Here is a 24,874-nt window from a genome sequence, read left to right as displayed (position 1 = left end):
TTATTCTTCTATTAAACTGCTCCAGTGAATTTTTAACTTCAGACATTTTAGTTTTCAACTCTTGAATTTCTGCTTCTTTTCTTTATTGTAGTTTCTATTTGTCTGCTGATACTGCCTATTTTTTCCCATTTGTTATAAGTTTATATTTTCTTGACTTTATTCTGCATAGTTAAAATAGCTGCTTTAAAATCATTGCCTAATAATTCCAACATTTGGGTAATATTGGTTTTGGCCTGAAAGATCTTTGTTGGGGAGACTGAATCACATTTTCCTGTTGTTGTTTTTTTTTAATCAGGTATTTTGAATTATTCCTTGGGTACTGTGAACGTTATGTCCTGGCTTCTGATATTTATGTATATATTCCCCCAAAGACTGTTGATATCTTTGTTTTAGCACATAATAAACTTGTTTGGATTCCAAATATAAATGTTTCTTGGTCAACAGCCCAAATCTCATTGGGCTGCTTGCAGTCTCTTCCGTGTATGTGTGTTTTAGGGGTTACGTTGAGGTTTGTTCTGAGTTTATATACAGACTTTTCACTCCTTCTCTTTGGTTCTTTTCTTTTTAGGAACCCCACACAATTACATTCAGTATGTGTGATTGCTCTATCATTTTACTACTCAGACCATAAAGGCCAATGATTTCTAGTTGAGGTTTGGCTGCCTTGTGAGGTCATTCAACTCAGCTGCCCAAGCAGGCATCTCACCCTACATCAGTTCCTTCCTCTGACTTTTGAATCCCCTCCAGGATCTCCTGCTTCTGTTTATTCTCCAGAATAATGATTGTGTTTTGTTCATATTTTATCTAGAGTTTATAGTGATCTGTGGGAGTCTCACTTCCAGTGGAGTTTGTTTGACCACACAGGATTTCTCTGCCTCTGTTCCTCAGAACATGCAGTCCACACATGACTGGGTCTTCTAAAGGCAAAGTCATCTCTGCCTGTTCCTGGAAATTAAGGAATTCCTTAAGATTTCACTTGTTTTCAAATATTTTTAAAAATAATTTCTAAATATAGTACCCTTCATGAGTTGACCACATGGTATAAGAAAATAGTCATAACTATTCAAACCTGGGCCTTCCATTTCTAATCCTATGATGTTGGATTAGATAATCACTTAACCACTGGAAGTCTTATTACCCTCATCTGCAGAATAAAATGTTTGCTGTAGTTTCAGGATACTAAAATGAGATTCTTTCCAGGATGCCAGTACAGCAGTTCTCAAATTCCAAAGTGAGTTTGAGTTAGGTTCCATTTGCAGGATTTGCAAAAGGAATGTTGTATTAGATCAATGACTCTTGGCTTTTGAAATAGATCAAGGATAATCAAAATAAAGGAGTCAGGAGGTGAAGAGGAAAAATTACTGAGGTGATCAAGAAAGCATTATTGCTCTGCTCTTTATATAAGAGTTACCAGAAGCAATCCTCCTCAACTCAAAGCTAGTAAGGCAGGCTTTATGGAACCTGAAGTATGTTTGCTGCTTTTGAAAAACACAGAGGCCTGGTGCTGACCTGTACTTAAAGAAGCTAAGAAGATGAAGTGGCTAAGTTGGTATCATTCTATATTTCCAGGGTTGTTTGTTAGGGTGAGGAATGTGTGATTGTTTCCCATTAACAACATGTGGCCTATGAAAGAGGAAAAGGGAGAGTAAGTGCCTCGTCATGGGGACATTCTGGGCACTATCCAATAAAATGATCTAAAAGGACAGAGGACCCCCAATAATAGGAAGAAGGAAAAAAAAGAGTTCTATATTCATAGGGCCTGAGGAAGGAGTAGCAATGATCACCCAGTCTTATTTTGAATGTGTTTCACTCATGGTAATAATATTCTAAATTCCACCTTGAGGCTGTGTTTTGAGTGACAGTAGGATTTTATATTTGAAGCATGAGCAGAAAAGTCGTGGAACTGACTGAAGTTCCCATTCAGGGCAGGGGAAGATTGCCTAGTGAATACATTTTAAATAGATGGTGGAAGACAAAAATACATTGTATGTTTTGGTGATCAGAAATGATTCTTAGTCAACATGCTGGTTATATATTAAAGTGCTTGGCTAGTAAATTCAAAACAAATGTTGATTTTTGCCTATCTATTCTGATTTAATATCCACATCTTGGACTGTACATTTTGAGGTATGATAAAGTGTTGTTGTTAGCTCAGATATTTTATTCTGCATGGGAAGAATAAATAGGAGGAATGTTTCTTCTCTCCCTTACTCCATTAGCATATGTTAATTTAGCAGATTAACTGGGGTTCTCCAATGTACATCATATTCCAGAGGTGTTCTTGAAAGGCAGGGCAGGCCCCTGACTACATTCCAGGTCATTCCTCCATGTTGGGGAGGAGAAAATTTTTCTTTACCTTTGAACATTCTTCTAGCTGGTCTAAGAATCAAATTGACAAGAGACAGATTAACAAGAGAAAAAAACTTAGTAACATGTATACCTCCTGAATACATACAAGAGACTGAGGAAAACTGTGTAACTCTCTGAAATGGCCTTAATTACTACTTTCAACTAAAGACAAAAGAAGATGTTGGGGGAGGAGGGGAGCAGTTATGGGAGATTCTGAGGAAGAGCACAATAAACAAGGTTTATTGTTTATGCATACGGTTACGTAGACTTAAATCAGCATAGGAGTTTCTAGAGATTTTAAGTCATCCCCCTCTTGCTGGTATAGCTAGGGACGCACCCTTACAAGTGGAGATTTCCCTTCTAAATGTAAATGTCTCTTATGAGAGGGTCACTTCTACTCAGTTTTGGAGCTTCACCTGTGTTTGCAGTTTCTTAAAAATAATCAGCCTAAAATAATCAATATGCCAAAGAGACATGTCTTAGGGTGGCAGAATTTGCTTCTCTAAACCCAAAACCAAGCAGTGTGCTAGCCTTCACACACAGTGCCCTTACTCTCTTCAATAATGTACATTTTTCTAATTTCAGATTATTAGATCCCTTCAAGTGGATTTTGGGTTCCTCAAAGAATTGCTTCAGTTGAAATTTGAGGACCGTCTTAAAGAAGAGTCTTTTAATCTCTTCACTGCTCTACATGACAGGATCCTAACAATTGAAAAACATTATCAAGAGGTACACGTTCTTTCATTTCCTTTGTTCTATATGTGGTTGATCTTGTGCTTAGATTGGTATATACTACAGTTTTGAATTTAGCAACTCATGAGGGCAATTTAATTTGCATATGTTGTGTCTCATATAAGAGCTAGTCCATATAGTAGCTTTACTTTGTGTCAGGAACGTTGTAAGTACTCTGTATATAATTTAATCTAATCCTCACACTAACCCCATGAAGTAGGTGCGATTATTATCCATCTCTCACAGATGAGGAAATTGAGGCCCAGGAAGTTTAATTAACTTGCTTAAGGCCACCAGTTAAACAACAGAGTTTATTTTCCTGACCAGACAGTTTGATGCTTAAGATCTGGCTCTTAAGCACAATTTTACAGGATATTATTTGTGCTTATTATCTCTGTAGGAGCCCAAGGCTTGAAAACTGTGCTGCTTCAAGAAATTTCCTAAAATCTTTGGTCAGGTTAGCATATTTGTCTGGCATTAAGAACAACTATTGCTTTTCCTCAGTTATAAAACAAAACTCCCCCTCTTCTATGGACCCTTCCATCCTGGGAACCACACTAAGCCTTTTAAATGTGTTTCCTCCATAAGTCCCTCAACAACACTTACATGAAACCCAGTTATCCGTGATCTACAGATAAGGAAACTGACATGCCAAGGTTAAGTAACCTGCTTCAGGTCAGGCAGATTGAAAGCGGCACAATGATATTGAAATCCAATTCTGTCTGACTCTAAAACCTAATCGTTGTTTGCAGGCCATGCTGGAATCAGAACTGAAATCAGAATCAAGGTTTGTGGGGTTTTTTTTGAGGTACTGTCTTTCATTCTTATCCAAAACAATGGTCAACTGATAGGATTAATCAGAAAATGACTCTGGTTTATGGCTAGGGGGCTCTAGATTTTTTTTTTTCCTTAAGATTTTATTTATTTATCTGACAGAGATAGAGATCACAGGTGGATAGAGAGGCAGGCAGAGACAGAGGAGGAAGCCGACTCCCTGCCAAGCAGAGAACTCCGATGCTGGGCTCGATCCCAGGACCCTGAGATTGTGACCTGAACAGAAGGCAGAGGCTTAACCCACTGAGCCACCCAGGCGCCCCTAGATTTCTTTTTATGAGCATATCCCATTCGAAAGGTACAAGGACCAGGAGAGGATATGAATTACAAATAGGTTTTACTATTTTTAAAAGCAGCTCTAGGAAGATAGTGAAAAGACTTAAATATATAAAGTGAAATAAAATGCTCAAATTATCTGTATTTATTTTATCCATTTGAGCTCTCTATTGCCTGTAGTTAAGTATAAGTAAAAATCAAACGCAGCATAGGGCACCTGGCTGGCTCAGTCGGTTGGGTGGCTGGCTCTTGATTTCAGCTCAGGTCATGATCTCAGGGTCACAAGATCGAGTTCTGCATTGGGCTCTGTGGTCAGTGTAGAGTCTGCTTGAGAGTTTCTCTCTCCCTCTCCTTCCCCTCCCCCTGCTCACACATGCGCACTCTCTCATGTGTGCTCTTTCTCTCAAAAATAAATAAACAAATCTTTTTTTTTTAAGGTTTTATTTATTTATTAGACACGAGAGAGAGAGAGAGAGATCACAAGTAGGCAGAAAGGCAGGCGGAGAGAGAGGGGGAAGCAGGCTTCCTACTGAGCAGAAAGCCCAATGCAAGGCTTGATCCCAGGACCCTGAGATCATGACCTGAGCCAAAGGCAGAGGCTTAACCCACTGAGCCACCAAGGCGCCCCCAAAAATCTTTTTTTTAATTTATTTTTTATTTATTTTCAGCATAACAGTATTCATTATTTTTGCACCACACCCAGTGCTCCATGCAATCCGTGCCCTCTATAATACCCACCACCTGGTACCCTGACAAATCTTTTTTAAAAAAAGATTGAATGCAGTCTAATAGCTTTAGTGCAGGAGAAATGATTACAAATTGGATTTTTCACAAGATTTGTGATGATCTGAATCTTGGTTTTATATGGGGTCCCTCGGTAGGGTGTGAGAGTCATATGTGGAAATACAGTATGGTGCTCACTGTACTTATTTTTGGTTTGCAGAATGAGGACATCATAAGAAAATGCTACAATCAGCAGTTGGCTGATGCCATAGCTGCTATCAAAGGAATGTACAAGGTGGGTTTTTGGTGCCCTCATGGGTAAGGCCAGCTTCCCACCCTGTGAATACAGAGTGGGGCTCACTGGGGGTTCCCAGTCTGTGTTTTTGGTTTTGAAGATCTGTCTGCCCAGTTTTCAGGTCACTGAAAAGGGATCAGGCCTAAGACTGTTCACACTCACATTAAATTGACCAAAATAACACTTTATTGTGACAGGTATCAATTTGCAGAGACTGGAAAATTCCAGTCTGGTGTCTGGGTAAGGGAGGAAGTAATCCAAAGTCTGTTTGGTGAGCATGCGGTTGGATAGAAGGTCAGATAGTCCCAGCGAGTTCATTGCGATTGCCATAACTCCCAGTGAATGGTCTCTTACCCTTGGTGGAGGATCTTTTCTACTGATGAGGACACGTCTATCTGCCAGACATGGCGCTTCACTCTCCTACACAATGGGAACATGCATAGTTTTCAATGATTTCCTTTTAGGGTTTGTAGAACCAAGTGCTTCCTTTAGATTTGATAACTGTAATCTTGCCTTTCATTTTGTTAAACCTCTGGGAAGAAATACTTTTTATTATGGCAAATTGTTCATTGATTGCATACTTCTTTTCAGAGCATTTATCACACTTGTATTTAATTATGTAATTGCCGGCTACATGTTTTGTTCCATGCCAGGCTGTAACCCTTATGAGGGCAGAGATGTTGTCGGTCTTATTCACAGCTCTGCCTGCCTCTTTGTGCTGGGCCTGATGCACAATTAGCAATTGTGGGAGTGGGAGAGGGAGAAGCAGGGAGCTCTATGTGGGGCTCTATCCCGGGACCCTCAGATGAGGACCTGAGCCGAAGGCAGACACGGAACCGACTGAGCCACCCAGTTGCCCCTTCCTGCTTCCTTTCCAGATATGGCGTGAACACAGACAAATCAGGTACCTGACCAGTGTGACCTGAAACTAAGTTGGCTCTGAGGTTTGGGGAGGAAGTTATTCTTTGTCATTTAACAAGCCTTTCAGGAAGAAATCTCCTCCTCCTTTCTTTGTTTGACATCGTTGTCTCCTGATGCTTGGAATTGTGGCAGCCAATCTGCAGCCAAGGACTGAGGCACTTTGGATGTGCTAAAGGCAGCAGAGAGGAAAGATGGAAAGCACTGGGGTCCTTGAGGAACATCACTGAGCAACTCAATAACTCTGGCCCGGCCCTGCCTCTGGCCCTTTCATTTCATGAGATAATACCCTTCTTCGCGTTTAAGCCACTGGTTCAGTAATTTCCAGCTGAAAATATTCTAGAACCTACTGCTGTGACAACAGTCTCTGTGACACCATGCCAGATGTGTTCCCACAAGGGCGGTGACCCTGTCTTTCTCCCCTGCGGCGTTACTCACTCCTCTCCCACACCAAGGTGGAACCTAATTCCCCCTCCTTGAATCAGGGCTGGCCTTGGTGCCTTGCTCGTGGGTATAGAAGGGGCCATTGCACCCGTTCAGAGGCTAGGTCTAAAAAAACCTTTGCAGCTTCATTCTCATCCTCTTGGAACCTTTCTTTCCGGATTTACCCTCTCTGAATCCAGTCGCTGTGTTGTGAGAAACTCAAGCTGTTTGGAGTATCTACCTGTGGGTACTGGGTCCAGAGGCTCAGCTGAGCTCAGCTTTCAAGGCATCCAGCCCCCAGCCATTTTCTTTTTCCATCTGAGGCTCCAGACATTACGGAGAAGAGACAAGACATCCCCTTGGGCTGGTCTTAATTCCTCACCCCACGGAGCTCGTGAGCATGATAAACAGTTGTGGTTTTATGGTGCTAAGGTTGGGGAGATGTATCATGCAGCACTAAATAGACGGCTGGCACGGCTCCCTTGCACTCACATCAATAAGCAACTTCCACATTGCCGTTGTTGGACAGACGGCTGCTCTAGTAGTTCTGCCAGGACCACATGGCATCCGGGTTCGACAGTTACCATCATGCGTGCTTTAGAACCAGGACCCTGGCTGGAGTCCGACTACTTGGGTTAGAGTCCTGGCTCGGTCACTTTATCGTGATGTGACCTTAGGAGGAAGATTGAACCTCTCTGCCTCAGTTTTGTCATCTGTCAAATGAGGATCATTATAGTGCCCCCCTCGCAGGCTTGTTATGAGGGCGGAATGAGAATGGAATGAACCGATCCCTGTGCAGCACTTACAGTGGTGCCTGCAACAAGAGAAGTGCCGTCTGAGTGTCTGCCAACTCAACAAACATTTCACATGTTTGTGACGCTCCTTGGCACTGGTCATTTGTTGTGCTCCCTTAATTCTCTTAGTACTTAGACCAGTAGCTTTCTGACTACTGACTGCAGGTATGGGAAAGTGCCCTTAAGATAGCTGTAATAATCGTCTGTACCTGTTATGTTGAACCATAGGAAATTGCCACCTTTGTCTCCCAAAATGCAAAATATCAGCAATTTCCTATGTTTCAACATAGTAAACATACTTATCTTAATAGACAAAGGCAGCAACAAACTACATAAAATATTAGGCTGTAATATCTTAAAGTAGAAGAAATTCGTCTTCAGTTTAACTGAACACATGTTGAGTGAGTACTGCATGCTTGAGATACGGCGAATACTGACATTACAAAGATGAATGAGAGATGAATAGGGGTGAATTACAAACTTGGCCATGATGTACTTTGTTTATTGCAGAGATAAACGTATAAAAGGAGATATGGAAACACCACAATGGGAGCAGTTAGGTTTGCTTTCATGCTTTGGGAAGGCTTCACAGAGAAGGTGACATTTGTGCTGGGCTTTAAAGTAAATTCTCAGTTGGTAGACAAGAAATACCAAGGGATTCTAGGCAGACAGCATAGTGTCTGTTAGGATGTTTTCAGTGGCAAATGATACCTAATTCACACAGACATTAGTTAAAAGAATGTATTGGTTCATGTAACTGTAACGTATAGTGATAGTAATGACTTCAGGAAAAGCTGGATCTAGCTGCTCAAATAGTCTTATCAAATAATCTTATCTTGTCCATATCCTGCTTCTACTTTCTCTGATGGTTTGAGTTCCAGGCAGGTTCTCTTCACATGAGAACAACCTTAGGCAGAGCATCTCTCTCTGAATAGTTCCTACAAGAGTCTCAAGACTGACCCTGACCAATCTGGCCTAGTTATTGTCCCCCAGCCCCCACTGCAAGCCAAGCCAGAGTGACATGCCCATCCCAGGAAGTAATATCAAGGAGTGTTTTACTATATGGAAAAGAGAGGTTTGGGTACCTAAAGGAGTGATGTTGGGTAGGCAAAACTTTAGGCAAATTGGCTTCCCACTTACAATAACATGTGAAATGGCAAATAGGACCTGGTCAGATTGCTGACTGTTGCAGCACCCCACATGGTAGCCAGTACCCATAGGTGGCTATTAAAATAGAAGTTGAGATTAAATTAAAAATTCAATTCCTGGGTTGCATTAGCCATAGATTTCCCAGCAATATTCTGTGAAACCGAATAACTTAGGAGAATTCATGAAAGTTTGCACAGGTACCTTTGATTTTATTTTATCTTTATGCTTTTATTAATAACAGTGAAAGAGCTATGCTTTATTGACTGCTTTCTTTGTGCAGGGAGTTTAGATATATCGTTTTATTCAGTCTTCACATGAGCAAGTGGCAAGAGCCAGGACCCCACCACAATTCCTCAATTTCTAATGTGGCGCAGAGAGCAGTGGTAAGAACAAGAGCCACATTACAGCCGTGTATTCTTATTTGGTGCTGTTGCTAATTATAAGGTGTAAATTACGCCACTATGGAAGTGCCTGTGCTATCCAGCTTATCCAAAATGTGGTGCCCAGAGATGAAGTCCAAGTATCTTTTGCCTGGTTCAGCCCCACGAAGTAAGCATTTGAGGTGGGCAGTAGTATCCTCGTTGGCTAAACTTAGGAAACTGAGCCAAGTGACATTAAGCAACTTGCCCAAGGCCACAGAGCTTGTTGGTGATAGAGCTGGGAGTCCAGTTCCCATCTGTGTCTCTACAGTTTTTCCACAGAAAATGGGAAATGCTTGAATTTTCTGAGCAGGAGAAAGAGAGGTGCCTCTGTACCCTTCTAGGTGGATACTCCTGTAAGGGCATTAAAATGCATTGGTGAAATGGAGACACAGATTTCCCTCTAGGAAGACAGGAACCATGGAGATTCTCCTCAGTGCCCAGTGCAGTGCTTGGATTTTAATAAATATTTATTGGCAAAAAATAGAAGAAAGAATGAGAAAGAGGGAAGGAAAGAAGATGAGCTACTATCTGTAGTTGAAGGGAGAATGTTGGCTAGTGGAGTGGAGGGACTGTGGACTAGTGGCTAGTGGAGGGGAAGGACAAAAGGAATGATGTTCCACCCTAGATTAAAAGAATTTCTAGAGACATCTCACTAAATGCATATGTGGAGCTAGTTAGGATCCTGCTTTGAACAAACACACTGTTAGGAAAAAAAGTTCCAAGATAATTAGAAAAATTTTATTATGGACTAGATATTAAATGATATTAAGAAACTGTTATTTTTGTTAGTGTGTTGGTGGCAGTATGATTATATGAGAAAATAAAGAAACCCTTAGTTATTAGAGATGAACTGGAAAGTATGTAGGGGTCAAAGATAAGATGTCTAGGATTCCCATAAAAATACACAAACGCAGAATGGGTTGATAACTGTGTAATGGACTATTATAATTTTCTCTACTTTGCTGTATCTTTCATCATAAAAAGTAGACATATTTGAAAAATGTCCTTTAGTCCTCTTTCTTAGCATTCAAGGTGGAGTCTGAGCTCTCTTGCTTGGTCTATGCCTTCCTGCCCTTTGGTGACCCCAGCCCCCTGGGCTCCCCAGGTTCATTCTACTGCAGCTTTCAGACCCTCAAATCTGCCAAATACGTTCCTGCCTTGAGGCTTATCCCTGAACCCTCTGGTCTCCATCTTCATACTGCAGCTCAAGTGTGCCTCCTCAGGCTTCCTGTGATCACCACCGCTCAAGGACAGAACTTGTAGGCAGGTCTGTCCCTATTCCATCACCCTTTTCTGTGGTCTTCAGAGCAGTTGCCTAAGATTGTCCTGTTCATGTTTATTTACCTTTGAGTGTTCTGGTTCACCCCACTAGACTCTCTGCTTTGGGAGAGCCGCCATCTTGGCTTTATACCTAGAGGCATGTAGCAGGGGCTGAATAAGCCTGTGTTGAGACAATAAACACAGGAACAAATTAATGGGGAAGGGCTTTCTGAGCATGAATCTTTCCACAGCCATAAAGGAAAATAAAAATACACATAAAATGAAAAACTTCTGTACAACAAAAGAAAGTAAAAATAGTTTGAAGAAAAATGAAGAACTCAGAAATCTGTGCAAATAAAATATGCAAATAATGTATTAATATTCCTGATGTATTGAGAGCTCCTACCGATCATTAAGATAATGCTGAATAGGGGCACCTAGGTGTCTCAGTCGATTAAGCATCTGACTGGTGATCTCAGCTTGGGTCATGATCTCAGAGTAGTAAGAACTTGAGCCCTGCATCCGGCTCTGCACTCAGTGGGGAATCTGCTTGAGATTCTTTCCTCCTCCCTCTCCCTCATGCTCTCTCTCTCTAAAAAAATAAAAATATCCAAATGGCCAACAGATTTACAAAAAATGTTTAACCTTATTAAAAATCAAATAAATGCAAATGAAGCAAAAAATACTATTTTCATCTATCCAATTGGCAGGAATTTAAAGATTGATATGACCTACTTTTGGCAAGGTGTGGGTTAATGAGTAAACACATATATTGTGGAAGCATAAATTGGTACCACCCATCTGGAAGAAAATTTAGCAAATTCTAAAAAAAAATTAAATGTGCATTTATTTTGACCTAGTAATCCCAATTTAAGGGGATAAAAATACATATAAAATGACTAGCATTGTTAACTAGTTTTTAATAGAAAATAATGGAATCATACTACTTAATGGCATAAGTGATAGAAAATACCCATTTAAACTAAGGTAAATTCATATGTATTACTATGAAGGCATTTCCAAGATACATTTTTTAATACTTTTTTTTAAGATTATTTATTTATTTAATTGCCAGAGAGAGATTATAAGTAGGCAGAGGGGCAGGCAGAGAGACAGAGAGGAGGAAGCAGGCTCCTTGACGAGCAGAGAGCCCAATATGGGAATCAATCCCAGGACCCTGAGATCATAACCTGAGCCAAAGGCAGAGGTTAAGCCACTGAGCCACCCAGGTGCCCCCTCCAAGATACATTTTAATTGAAAAAAATGTGGCAGAACAACACAATATTGGAGACCATGCAGAATGTCTGGAGAATGAGGGAGAAAAAGAAACACTTTAATTTAATGTTTTTGTTCTTTTATAATGGTCATGCTTTCATTTTTTTATAACATGTGTCACTTAGTAGTAAAAAGAAGTATCATTTCAGTTGTAATACATTTCTTTTTTCCCTCTACCCTTTCTCTTTTTTCTTTCTTTTCCTTGACATTGACTTTTACAATAATTAAGGCAGCTGTCTTTCAAAATGTCACACGTACTGTATCTGTTAGTTTGCTTCCTCAAGGGAATGTGCCATTTGTTCCTCTGTTTTCCGTATTTCTCATAAATTAGAGTTTAACTCTAAAATCTTGATTGGAATCAAATTCAAATTTATACCTTGACAAGAATGGCTTATTGGCAGGGTTTTTAAAAAGCAAACAACTACTTGCAGTGTTATTTACACACATAAAAGTACACAGATTATAAATGTACAATCCAAATTTTTGTTAAAAAGAGGAATATACCCAAATAATCCTTATTTAGATCAAGAATTAGGATATTATGGCACCTTCCACCTCTCCAAAGGTTACCATAATCTGACTTCTGTCAGAGGGTTTGTTTTGCTTATGTTTGGATTTTAATGTAAATAAAGCCATACAACACTTGCTTCTTTATGTCTGACTTTGATCGTTGGACGTGACATTTGTAAGATTTATCCATATTGTTGCACATAGCAATATTTGCACATGGCAATACTTGGTTCTTTCTCATTGCTATACAGTATTTTGTTGTATAAACATTCTTGTACATATTTTTTTAAGGGTTTTGCTTTTTTTTTTTTTTTTTTTTACATAGTCTCTACACCCAACATGGGGCTCAAGCTTATAACTCCAAGATCAAGAGTTATGTGCTCTACAACTGAGCCAGCCAGGTGCCCCTCTTGTACATATCTCTTATAAGTATATATGTATGTATATTTTCTTTTTTTTTTAAGATTTTGTTTATTTATTTAACAGACAGAGATCACAGGTAGGCAGAGAGGCAGGCAGAGAGAGAGAGAGAGGAAGGCAAGCAGGCTCCCTGTTGAGCAGAGAGCCCGATGCAGGGCTTGATCCCAGGACCCTGGGATCATGACCTGGGCCAAAGGCAGAGGCTTTAACCCACTGAGCCACCCAGGTGCCCCTCTACTGTTTTTCTAAGTTAACCCAATTTTGACTACCTTGAGAGACGTGGAAGTGTTCCAGCTGCTCTGCACTCTTCGTTAGTTCTATCGCTCCTTTAGATTTTAACTTTTTGTAAGTGTATAGAGGTATCTGTTTGTGTCTGATATGTATTTTTTAAGATTACTAAGGTTGCTATAAAAAGAATACGTGAGAGGAAGGCAAGAGTGGGAATAAGAACAGTAGGAGGCTGTTTCAGTCATCTCTCAGTAGGTGATGGTGGTGGTTTGGAATAGTATGGGAGCAATGGAAATAGAATGAAGGGGATGAATTTGGGATACATTTTAGAGGTAGAACCAATAAGGTTTCCCAATGTGGAAGAAGAACAAAAGGGACAAATCCATGGGGCGCCTGGATGGCTCAGTGGGTTAAAGCCTCTACCTTCGGCTCAGGTCATGATCCCAGGTCCTGGGATCGAGCCCCACATCGGGCTCTCTGCTGGGCGGAGAGCCTGCTTCTACCTCTCTCTCTGCATGCCTCTCTGCCTATTTATGATCTCTGTCTGTCAAGTGAATAAATAAAATCTTTAAAAAAAAAAAAAGGGGGGGGGAGAAATCCTAGGTAGTTCCTAGCTTTTTGACAGCTGGAAGCCCAGTTCACATTAGTGATTGGAGGAGTCTTTTGGAAGAAGAGTATTGTGAACTCAGGGAGTGGATCCTTTTCAAAGTAGGCTTCACAAGAGTAGAGTTCTTGGTTTGTACCTTTCACTTACATATCCCAAGCACCTACAATATTAACCGACACAAAGTCAGCAATGAGAAGTATTTGCTGAACAAATGAATGAATTAGATGTCTTAGTGGTAATATCTGGCAATTATTTGAATGTATGAGTTTAGAAGTCTATGGAGAAACAGGTTAGAGATAAGTATCTGAGAGTCATCACCGTAATATATTTAAAGCCATAGGACTAGATGAGATGACCCGGGAGAAAGTGTATTTATATGAGGTTAGGACAAATGAGGGGCTGTTGGAGAGGCAGTAGAAAAAGCAGGGGAGTGTGGTGTCACAGAGATCAAGAGAAGAGAAGGCTTCAAGAAGGATGGTCAGTGGTATCAAACACACTGAGACTTGAGTTAGCTGAGAGCCAAAAACGGACATTGGCAATATTAACACTGGCATCACTGCAGATCCCAGGAAGAACATCATAGTGGAGCGATAGGGGTGGACATTCAGCAGGAATGGGTAGAAGATCCAATGTGGACTGAGGACATTGAGAAAGGGAATAAAGGGAGTGGAGCCATGGCTGGAAGGCTAGAGTGAGAAGCTAGGGTCAAGGGACATTTTTTTAAAAGATGGGATACTAGAAAATGCGTGTATGCAGATGGGAAAGGTCCAGAACTGAGGGATAAATCGATAATGTAAAAGATAGAAAATAAGGTGCGGGAGGGAGTACTGGAGAGGGCCAGAGCAGAGGGGAGCCACTGCGTAAGTGGAAGGATTGTTCTTAAGGGCAACAGGGATTCTCCATCATTGTACAGAAGTGTAGGGGCTGGGAGCTCCTGAGTGGTTCAGATGGTAAATCATCCTACTCTTGATTTCAGCTCAGGTCGTGATCTCATGGTCATGAGTTTGGGCCCCACATCAGGCTCTGTGCTCATTGGGGAGTTTGCTTGAGATTCTCTCTCTCCTTCTCCCTCTGCTTTTCCCCCTAAAATAAATAAATCTTTAAAAAAAAGGAATATTATGGGCTGAATTGTGTCCCTCCAAAATTCAGAGTTAAAGTCCTAGCTTCCAACACCTCAGAATGTGACTGTGTTTGGAGGTAAGGCCTTTGAAAAAACCATGAGTGGATCTGTGAGGTCCTATGAGTGGACTCTGATCCAATTTGACTGGTGTCCTTATAAGAACAGGAGATTGGGACACAGGCGCATACAGAGGGAATATTCTGTGAGGACATAGGGAGAAGGTGGCCATCTGCAAGCCACAGAGAGAATTCAGTAGAAACCAACTCTGCGGACACCTTGATCTCAAACTTCCAGTCTCTAATATTGTGAGAAAAATTTCTTTTGGTTAAACCCCTCAGCCTTTGGAGCTGTGTTTTAGCCACTCTAACAAACCAGCCCAAGAAGGGAGAATGAAGTACACAGACAGCTATAGGCAACTTAAAGATTTGGCAATGAGCTCTAGGCTGGCTTCTGTCTTCCTAATGAAGGCAGAGACATGACCACAGGCTGAATCTAAAAGAAGGTGGAGGAAGTAAGAGAGAGAAAAGAGAAAATTGGAAATTATTCTGCATTCAAAGAAAATCCACATTTTTACGTTTTGATGTTTTAAATCTGTTTTGTACACATCGTTGGGTCTTTTTTAACTGGCAGACATTAACTTCTTACATACAAATATCTAGTTTGCAAAATTTGATGTAAACTACCTGACTATATAATAATTTATCATTTTTAAATTGCCTTTATTAGGGCACTGGGTCGCTCAGTCTGTCAAGCGGCTGACTCTAGATTTCAGCTCAGGTCATGATCTCAGGGTCCTGGAATCGAGCCCTGGAGCCCTGTGTCGGACCTCATGTCCAGGGGGGAGTCTATTTCAGGATTCTGTCTCCCTCTATTTTTGTCCCTCCCCCTGCTCATGCATGCTCTCTTTCTCTTTTTCTCAAATAAATAAATCTTTAAATAAATTTCCTTTATTAAATTTTTAATAGGAACAAAAGAATATTTATAAAATATAATTGCAAAAGAAATCATGGTACCACCAAATACCCATGTAACAACTGCTCTATTTAAGGACAAAGACATTACCAGCGTCTTTGATATCCTATGTATACCCTTCCCCAGACCCATCTCTACTGCCATCCATGCCCAAAGAGAACCACAATCATGAATTTTGTGCTTAGTAATCCCTCCATTTTTATTTGCACTTAAATTTATAATTCCAAATGAATTATCAAATCTTCCATTTTGAACTTCTTATATATGTATTTATATAACAAATATATAAATATATATACCAAATAATATTGCGTGTATGTGTTCTTCTTGACTTTTGTTCGGAATTTATGTTTCTGAGACTCATCCTTCTTGATATGTATTCCTAGCCTCTGTTCATTGTCACTGCATTATTATTCCCCAATATTCTTATCTGTCACGGTAGTACTATTTGCTGTAACTGCAGTTTTGATTTGCAAAAGCTCTTATACCATCTCATGCATACATGTGCAAGGGTGCTCTTAAAGTATATTCCTAAGAGTAGAATTGTAATTTCCTATTTGCTAGAAAATGCCAGAGTCTTCTAAACTGAGTGTAATAAAAGACATTCCCTTCAGCAGTATGTAAAAATATTTGTTACTCTTCTTCACAGAGATTTGATTTTTTCAGACGTTTTAGTTTTTTGTTGATTTTAATGTACATGAAACTGCATCTCGTTGTGTTTTCAATATGAATTCCCTTGATTATTAATAAGATTATTGACTTTTCCCTACGCGTATTGATTATTCAGATTTCTTGTTCTGTGAAGTGCCTGTTTAGGTTCCTTTTTTTGTTATTTGTTTTCTTTAATTAATAAGAATGTTTTGTTAAACTTAAAAATCAAACTGCCACTTATTTTACCAAAGATGGGGTTTATTTGAAGAATTATTTTCCTCCCAACACTAAATATACAGGCTTTTCTAGCTACTTGACTCCAACAGGATGTCATAGAGGAGGAAACACTTTTTCCTCTATCCTCCAAGTTTCAATGAGTGCAATGCAAAAATCAAACTGATAAAAGACAAATTAACAGGAGAGAAAAACAGATTTAATTAAGTGCTATACATTCAAGTTCACAAAGAAATGTGGTTTAAGGAGGCAGCCATAATTTGGGGGCTTATATGCCGTCCCAGAGGGCAACAGAGTTGGAGAAGAGGCTAAATAAAAGAAAAGTTATTTGGACGCTAGGGAGGTAAGTTACAGGAAGGTGACTAGGGAAAGTATGGTCAACAAGTTCAGTAAGATTCATTATACAGGTTCAAGTCAGTGTCTTCTCCATTCATAAGAGCTGCTAAGAGTCCTCCTCCACGTATGGAAGAGAGAGACACATTTACAAATGGAAAATTCCCTTATAAATGTAATTTTCCTTTACAAAAGGAGTATTATGCTATTGTTAGGACTTTTCCTCCTCCTTCTATTCCTCAGTCACCTTTGAAAGTATCATGCCCAAGTGGCATATTCTGGATTGTCCAAAAATTTTATTCAACTCTGACACCAACAATGCGTAGCTGAGGCAGACCCCCCCCCTTCTCCACCCCGGCCCCAGGTAAAGGGCCCCATCCCTCAAGACTGCCCCTTTTCAGATGCCAGTTTCAAGCCCCAGTACTTCTGACCAACTGGCTATAAATTTGGTATTCCCCACCTGGCCCCCGCCCACCAAGGTTTGATGATTTCCTAGGACCCCGAGAACTCAACAAAGCAACTTCTTACTGCTATGGGTTCATTACAATGGATACAACCCAAAACGCCAAACAGAAGAGATATGTAAGGGAGCAAACCTTATTTTCTTTCTTCCCATCTAGGTTTTTAGCTGAGCCCCACTTTCCTCCCCAGTAAATGACAGATTAACAGGAAAAAAAACAAACAAACAAATTTAATAATATGCACACCTACCATATACATGGGAAGGACTCAGGAACACTAACTCCAAAAACTGGCCCAAGCCATCCCCTTAAATACCATCTCCAGCTAAAGACAAAAGAAGATGTTGGGTGGGGAGGAGCCAGTTACGGGAACCCACCAGGCAAAACCCAGTAAACAAAGTTATAACTGTTATGCAGATTGAAATCCTTGCCTTGTCCATTGATAAGCATTTCTCATTTCTCAAGGTTTAGTCATCCTCTTTCTGGTACAGGAAGGGGACGCCCTTACAAATGAAGATTTTCCCCATCGGAGTCTCTTCTGTGTCTTGTGTATCAAACAGTCTCTTGTCTCTGACAAATCTTTGGCAGAAGAGTAAGTTCTCAGTTTTCAAAGCTTCTTCAGTATCTGCTGTTCTTTAAAAGAAATCAGCCTAAAATAATCCTTATGCCGAAGAGACGTATTTTGGGGTGGGAAATTCTGCTCCCCTTCAGAGGCTAACACAAGGTACAGGGCAGGGGCTCGAAGCTTCCATGACCGCTCCAGGTGCAGCCCCCTTCCCACTTCTCTAGCTCTCTGGTCCTGCTCACCAGCCCACAGCTCTCTGAACGCAGTCATTCGAGTCTTCAACAGAGACATAACGCAGGACTGAAGAAGTCATTGGGCATTAACTCATTCTCCAGCCCCTTTCCCCTCATTGTTCTCATATAAAAAATATAATCCCATATTTTTAAACCCACTTTTTATTACTATTTTATCCATTTCATTGAGTTTTTTAATATTACTTGTAGTATTTTTTGTGACTAGAAATTCTATTTGACATTCTATGCTCGGTTATTGGTTATTGTTTATGGCTCTTGCTCGTTGCTCATAATTTTAGTCCTGTTATTTCTATAAATATATTTAACTATACTTGATTTATATTCTGTGTTCACCATTTCCATCTTTGAGTGTCTGGGAAGTGCTGGCTGTCAGTCATGTGAGAGACTTAAGGGTTTTATGATTTTTGACTGTGAGCTCATATTTCTATGGGAATTCCTTGAGGCCTAGAACAGAGTCAGTTTCTGTAAAGATTTGTGTTTGCTTCTGTGGGATTCCTGGATCTGTGACCACTTTAATCTGACTTTAGCTTGAAGCAGTTTAGACCACCCAGATGTATGACTTTGGGTCAGAAGCTGTGTAGGACATCTTTCATCTTGTGCTCATAAAAGTCAGAAGAAATGCTTTTCTCTTCTCTGTAGTCAGAGCCAACTTTGCAGACAGAAGGCAGTTTCACTCGGAGTGGGGTTGGGGAGGGGTGCACAGTTCAAGGTAGTTCTGGTTTGTTCTTACACTGAAGGAGTGGCCCTTTGGTGTCTCAACCTTAATGAGGAGGCCTCCTATTATTTAGAATTAGAATTACCACTTGAGGAGGTTGGAGGGGATGTCTCTTCTCTGTGTGGGACAAAGAGATGTAAACCCAAGTTCACATGTACCTGGGTTGGCAGTGCCCTGGGGGCCAGTTTCAGTGTACTGCATAGCTCTCTGCATTTCTGCATTCACTTGGCTTGAGCCTAAGTACGCCTTTCTCTGTCAGCTTGTAAGATGCATTTCACCTACCTTATTCCAGAGTTTTTGTTGTTTGTAGTGGAAGATTAAGGCAGAATCCCATGATTTTTTTTTGAACATGCTTTCCTAATCTTTTGTGTTTCCAACAATTTCTGGGACACTGAGATACATCTAATGTGTATCAAATGCTCAAAAAATATGGCAGAATGGGGCACCTGGCTGGATCAGTTGGAAGAGTATGCAACTCTTGATCTTGGGGTCATGAGTTCCAGCCCCTCATTGAGCACAGAGATTACTAAACATAAATAAATAAACCTTTAAAAAGTGTGGCAGAATAAGTGATTATCACTCTTTATATATACTTCTTGTACTTCTAAAAGTAGAAAGCCCTGAAATGATTAAATGCATTCTAGTCATCAGTTTTTCATAAACATATTCTGGTTAAATATACTTAGGCATCAGTGTGTTAATTGTAGTTGGTTTATATAATAAAAGAATTGCTTTAATGGTATAAAAGTGATTATTTGAATCTTCTCTTTGGTTGTTGTCATTGCTTTGATCATAACCTCAGAGAGCCTGCCTCATCCTGGCCACGTTGGTTGGGGCTCCGTCCTGAGAAAAAACACAAAAAAATGTTGAAAACAAAACAAAACAAAACAAAAAAACAAACCACAATAACCAAAGAAACGCTTACTTTGAGAGGTAGCTTTGGTTAAGGATAAATGACTCTGCTGCCCTCTGGAGGCCAATTGAGGATACAGGTACCAAGTCCCTTTTCAGCTATGGAACACGTTTTAAATCTCTTTAACTTTTGAAACAATCTCTTGAATGATATTATCGTACTTCATTTGAGACAAAAGAAAAGATTTTTCTAAAACTTACATCTTATTTAGCTGTGTTTGGTTTGGGAAATGTGGGATCTCAGACTCAGGTGAGAAAACAAATTTCTCTAGGTATTTCAAACACATAGGCATTTTTTTTTTTTTTAAGATTTTATTTATTTGACAGAGAGACACAGCGAACAGTGAGAAAGAAAAACACAAGCAGGGGGAGTGGGAGAGGGAGAAGCAGGCTTCCTGCCGAGCAAGAATCCCAATGATGCGGGGCTGGATCCCAGGACCCTGGGATCATGACCCCACCCGAAGGCAGACGCTTAAGGGCTGAGCCTCCCAGGCGCCCCCAGATAGATTCAATAAAGGGATTTAGGAGCTTATAAAATCCTTGAAAAAGTCAAGGAGATTGTCACTAGTTTTTGAATCAACAAGCAGTTTTTCCATTCCTTTTTTATTCTTCCAGGTACACTTTAGAATTTTGTTTACTGTCGCCTCAAAAATGCCCCCTTTGGCATTTTTATTAAAATTGAATGAATTGGAAAATTATTCATAAATTTTGCAAGAAATTTGTATATTTATAATATTCCATCTTCCTATTCTAGAATACCTCTTGATTCACTTATATCTTATTTTATATATCTCAATGAAGTTTCATAATTTTACTTATGCGGGTTATATTTCTTTTTCATATAACTAAGTCATTCCTAAGTATTATATTTTATGTCCTTAGAATATGGAATCTTTTTTGTCATATTTCAAGAGTATTTTGGTATACATGGAATTCTTTGATTCTTTTTTAAGTTATTTATTTATTTAAGTGATATCTACACCTAACATGGGGCTCAAACTCATGACCCTGAGATCAAGAGTGGCTTATTCTGCTGAGCCAGCCAGGTGCCAGCTTTAAAGGTATAATTTATATTGCATAAAATTCACTCATTTAAAGCATACAGTTAACTGGTTTATAGTATATTTACAGAGTTGTGCAGCCATCACCATAATCTAATTTTAAAACATTTTCATTACCTCCGACAGAAAGCTTGTACCCATTAGCAGGCCCTTCCGAGTCTTCCCTTCCCCTTTTACCCCCCCCCAACCCCTGGCAACCGCTCGTCTACTTTCTGTCCCTACAGATGTACCTATTCTGAACATTTCACAGAAATGGGAGTACAGTCTGTGCTGTTTTGTGATTGATTTCTTCACACCAAAATGTTTTGATGTGAGACCATTGATTTCCGTAAATATTGTATCCAACCACTTTGTTGATAGATTTCCAAATGTGGGATCATCAGATCTCTCTCTCTCTCTCTCTTTTTTTAATTGAAGTATACTCAGCATAACATTATATTAGTTTCAGGTGTGCAACATGATTTAATATTTGTGTGTATTGTGAAATGTTCACCTCAGTAAGTCTAGTTGACATCTGTCACCACATGGTTACAACTTCTTTCTTGTTGTGGGAACTTATAAGACATTTTTCTCTTAGCAACTTTCAAATACACAATAGAGTACTGGGTACTATAGTCGCCGTGCTGTACCTTACTTCCTCAAGACTTAATTTATTTTATAACTGGAAGTTTGTACCTTTTGACCCTCTTCATCCATTTCACCCATTCCCTATACCTTGTCTCTGGCAACCACCAACCCATTCTCTGTATCTACGAGTTCAGTTTTCTTTGTCTTTAAGATTTTACCTATTTATTTGTCAGAGATGGGGAGAGAGTGAGAGGGCACAAGCCGGGAGAGTGGCAGGCAGAGGGAGAAGAAACCTCCCCACCCCCTGCCCCAAGCACGGAGCCTGATGGGATGTGATGATGTGATGCGGGACTCCATTCTAGGAGCCTGGGATCATGACCTGAGCTGAAGGCAGACGCTTAATGACTGAACCACCCACGTGCCCCTCTTTGCCTTTCTTTTTTAAAGATTTTATTTTTAATTAATCTCCACACCCAATGTGGGGCTCGAGCCCACAACCCCAGGATTAAGAGTCACATGCTTTACCAACTAAGCCAGCCAGGCTCCCCTCCTTCCTTTTTAAGATTCTACATATAAGTGAACTCATGGTATTTCTTTTTCTCTGACTTATTTCACTTAACCATAATGCCCTCAAAGTCCATCCATGTTTTTGCAAATGGCAAGATTTTATTCTTTTTCACATCTGAATAGTATTTTGTTTTATATATATGAAACATATATAAAATATATATAACATATATACCATGTTATATATGATATATATGTAATATATATTATATAGTACTTATTATATGTAATATAAATATATATTTATATGTTATATAATGGTATTTGTTTTATATATATAGCTCACATTTTTTTTATCCATTCATGTATCAATGGACACTTAAATTATTTCTATGTCTTGGCTATTATATATAATGTTATAATGAATATTAGGGTGCAGATATCTTTTTGAATGAATTATTTTGTTTCTTTCACATAAATACTCAGAAGCGGAATTGCTGAATCATACTATAGTTCTAATTTTAATTTTTTGAGGAGGCTGCATGCTGTTTTCCACAGTGTCTGCACCGGTTTGCATTCCCACCAACAGGGCACAGTGTTCCCTTTCCTCCACATCCTCACCAACACTTGTTATTTCTTATCTTTTTGATACCACCCATTCTAACTGGTGTGTGCTGATATTTTGGGTTTGATTTACACTTTCCTGAGGATTAATGATGTTTTATGCACTTGTTGGCCATTTGTATGTCTTCTTTAGAATAATTTCTATTGAGATCCTCTGTCCATTTTTTAATAGGTTTTTTGTTATTGAGTTATATGAGTTATATATATATATATATATAGTATCAATCCCTTATTAGATATATGATTTGCAAATATTTTCTCCCATTCAGTATGTTGTCTTTTCATTTCATTTGATGGTTTTCTTTGCTATTCAAAAGCTTTTTAGTTTGTTGCACTCTCATTTGTTTAATTTTGCCTTTGCTTTCGGTGTTAATCCAAAACATCATCACCAAGACCAATGTCAGGGAACTTACTGCCTATATTTTCTTCTAACAGTTTTATGATTTCAAGTCTTAAGTTCAACTTTGTTCAGACATTTTAATAGTTCTTAGTTGATTCATTTGTATCCTCTAAGCACAAATATCTACTCACGGAAAATGACAATACTCATGTCTTAATTTCTCAGTGGTGTCTCTGTCTTTTACACTAGTCAGACATTGCAGAATGATATTAGATAATAAGATAGTGATCATCCTTTTGTCATTACTGAATTTGATAGAAATCTATCAGTAACTCATAATTAAATATAATAATGGCTTTTTGTTTGGAATAATTTGGAGCAGATGGATAGAAGAAGAGTAAGACTAATTAGTCTTTTGAGATGGGCTGTTGGTAGAAATGTAATTGCCTACAGTCTTAGTGCATAGGGTGAGCAAATAAATAGAGAATATATGCTTGTGGGGAAGGCTAAAATTATATAGAAAAGTAGGTCAGTAAAGGGTTAATAAAGCCAGAGGGACTGGATGTTAGATGTTAGGTGTACACAAGCCAAATGGGGATCAGGGCTCCAGAGATTAACATAAGAAAAATCAGGCTAGAATGAATGAAACAGGTGAACTAAGTCCTAAGGCTGGGTTCCTCTCTGACCCTAGCGCCATGTTGCCTGGGTTAATCAGATCCCCTCACAGAGGCCTGCGTGGGATAGAGCCTGTTCCTCTTCCCTGAGTAGGGAAGGGCTAGTTGTTTCTTTGCCTCATCAAGTGGAAGAATTAGTGCAAACTGTAAGAAGAGAAATGGGCTGGGGACAGAGTCTTTTGGTACGAATGCGTCAAGGAGGCCAATAACGAGCTCCATACTCCCTGTGATGGACGTAGCTCCCGGCAAAGAGGAGAGTCCTGTGAACTTTCTGAAGCTGAAGAGTCTGAATCAGACTAAAAAAGGCTTCTTTGCAAAAAAGCATCAAGGTGAAGTTCAGATGAAGACTGAGAGCCCAGTGGAGGCGACTCTCAGTTCAGACTCTTTGGCACAGAAGATCGTTTAATTTTGCTTTCCCGTTTGGCATGTGCTCACTTCCTGGGCCTCACTGCATGAACTCTGATGCCTTTTCAGATGATGGTCTCCCAGGTCTTTTAAAGAGAATTTTAGAGACTATGAAGCTCTATTCTTTTCCATCTCCATGAGACATTGAGGATTTTCTTACACACGGGGAAATTCGTGAAACCCAGAACTGTGCCCAGCAGGTCCTCTAAGTATGTACAGAAACAGAATCAATGCTGGTGTGTTCTCGCAGGGTTCTTTAAGCAGAAGATGCTCTGTGGGTGACACAGTAGGGGAGGAGAAACGTTCAGAAGCATTGAGCACATTCACACCCTCAGAGTGCTGGGAATATAATAATTAGAATTTCATTTCCTCAAATCAAAGCACCACTGTTTCCTTTACCAACAGAGGGCTAAGGAATGAAGTGTTGTTTTAATGAGTGTTGTTCTTAATGAGTGTTGTTTTCTGTGATGGGTTGGGGTTTCTGTTTTCTGGGATGGGTTGGAGGAGAGGGGGAGGTATGGAGAGATGTTTATGTCGAGAAAAGGACCCAGGGCTGTAGAGCGAGCCACATTCTGTATAGATGGGCTCTGCTGGAACCTAACATAGCCTGGGCCCATGGGCATTAGTTACAGAAACATAGGTGAAGATGCTTGGGGAAAGTCCCCATTTTCTCTAGGCTTAAAATTAATGATAATGAAAGCCGTTATCACGTATTGAATAATCTGCTGTGGGCTGGGCACTGGGCAGAGTGTTCCCTGTGCTGCGTCATGATTTATTTGATTTCTCTGGAAAGACAAAAAAAGACGAGTTTAATTCCGGTGGATTACAGAAAAATGCAAACTTTTATCTCTAAGCTTTTATTTCAGTGACTTCCTTCTCAGTTCAGCTATCACTGGCATTCTGAAGGAAAGGTGAATGCAGTGAACAGTCCTCTTCCACGTGTCCTCACATGGTTGGAGAAAACACTGACATCCATGCCTTCTCCACTCAGGCTAAGCCCCCAACTTCTTAATGGGTCCTCACAGGAAGAAAGCTCCAGACTCCTCAGCGTCCTGCTCGCTGTCTTAAAATGTTCTGTAGTTTCCTAGCCCCCTCATAACAGGCAGGATAAACATGAAATGAGAACCACCAGGAGTGTTTCCCTGGTGACTGTGAGAAAAGTCAAAGCTGTGAGAACACAAAAGGAAGTTAGTGCCCCTCAGTCTCGTGTCCGGCCATGGTGGCCTGAAGCAGACCTCAGATTCCACATTTTTTTTGTATTTGT

General features: G+C 39.9%; 1 protein-coding gene across 1 annotated transcript in view; it reads left to right on the top strand.

Moving 5' to 3' along the window:
• Positions 1 to 24,874, top strand: part of C6H10orf67 (chromosome 6 C10orf67 homolog) — a 146,880-nt gene that overhangs the window by 17,921 nt on the left and 104,085 nt on the right. The window contains exons 3-4 of the mRNA XM_032349620.1: positions 2,935 to 3,078; positions 5,135 to 5,209. Of these exons, the coding sequence (XP_032205511.1) occupies positions 2,935 to 3,078; positions 5,135 to 5,209 (219 nt within the window). The remainder of the gene's footprint in view (positions 1 to 2,934; positions 3,079 to 5,134; positions 5,210 to 24,874) is intronic.

The sequence above is a fragment of the Mustela erminea genome, chromosome 6 (genome assembly GCF_009829155.1).
Source record: "Mustela erminea isolate mMusErm1 chromosome 6, mMusErm1.Pri, whole genome shotgun sequence".
In the NCBI taxonomy this organism is placed as follows: Eukaryota; Metazoa; Chordata; class Mammalia; order Carnivora; family Mustelidae; genus Mustela; species Mustela erminea.
Note: the sequence above shows the minus strand (reverse complement) of the source record. Positions and strands in the feature narration are given on the sequence as shown.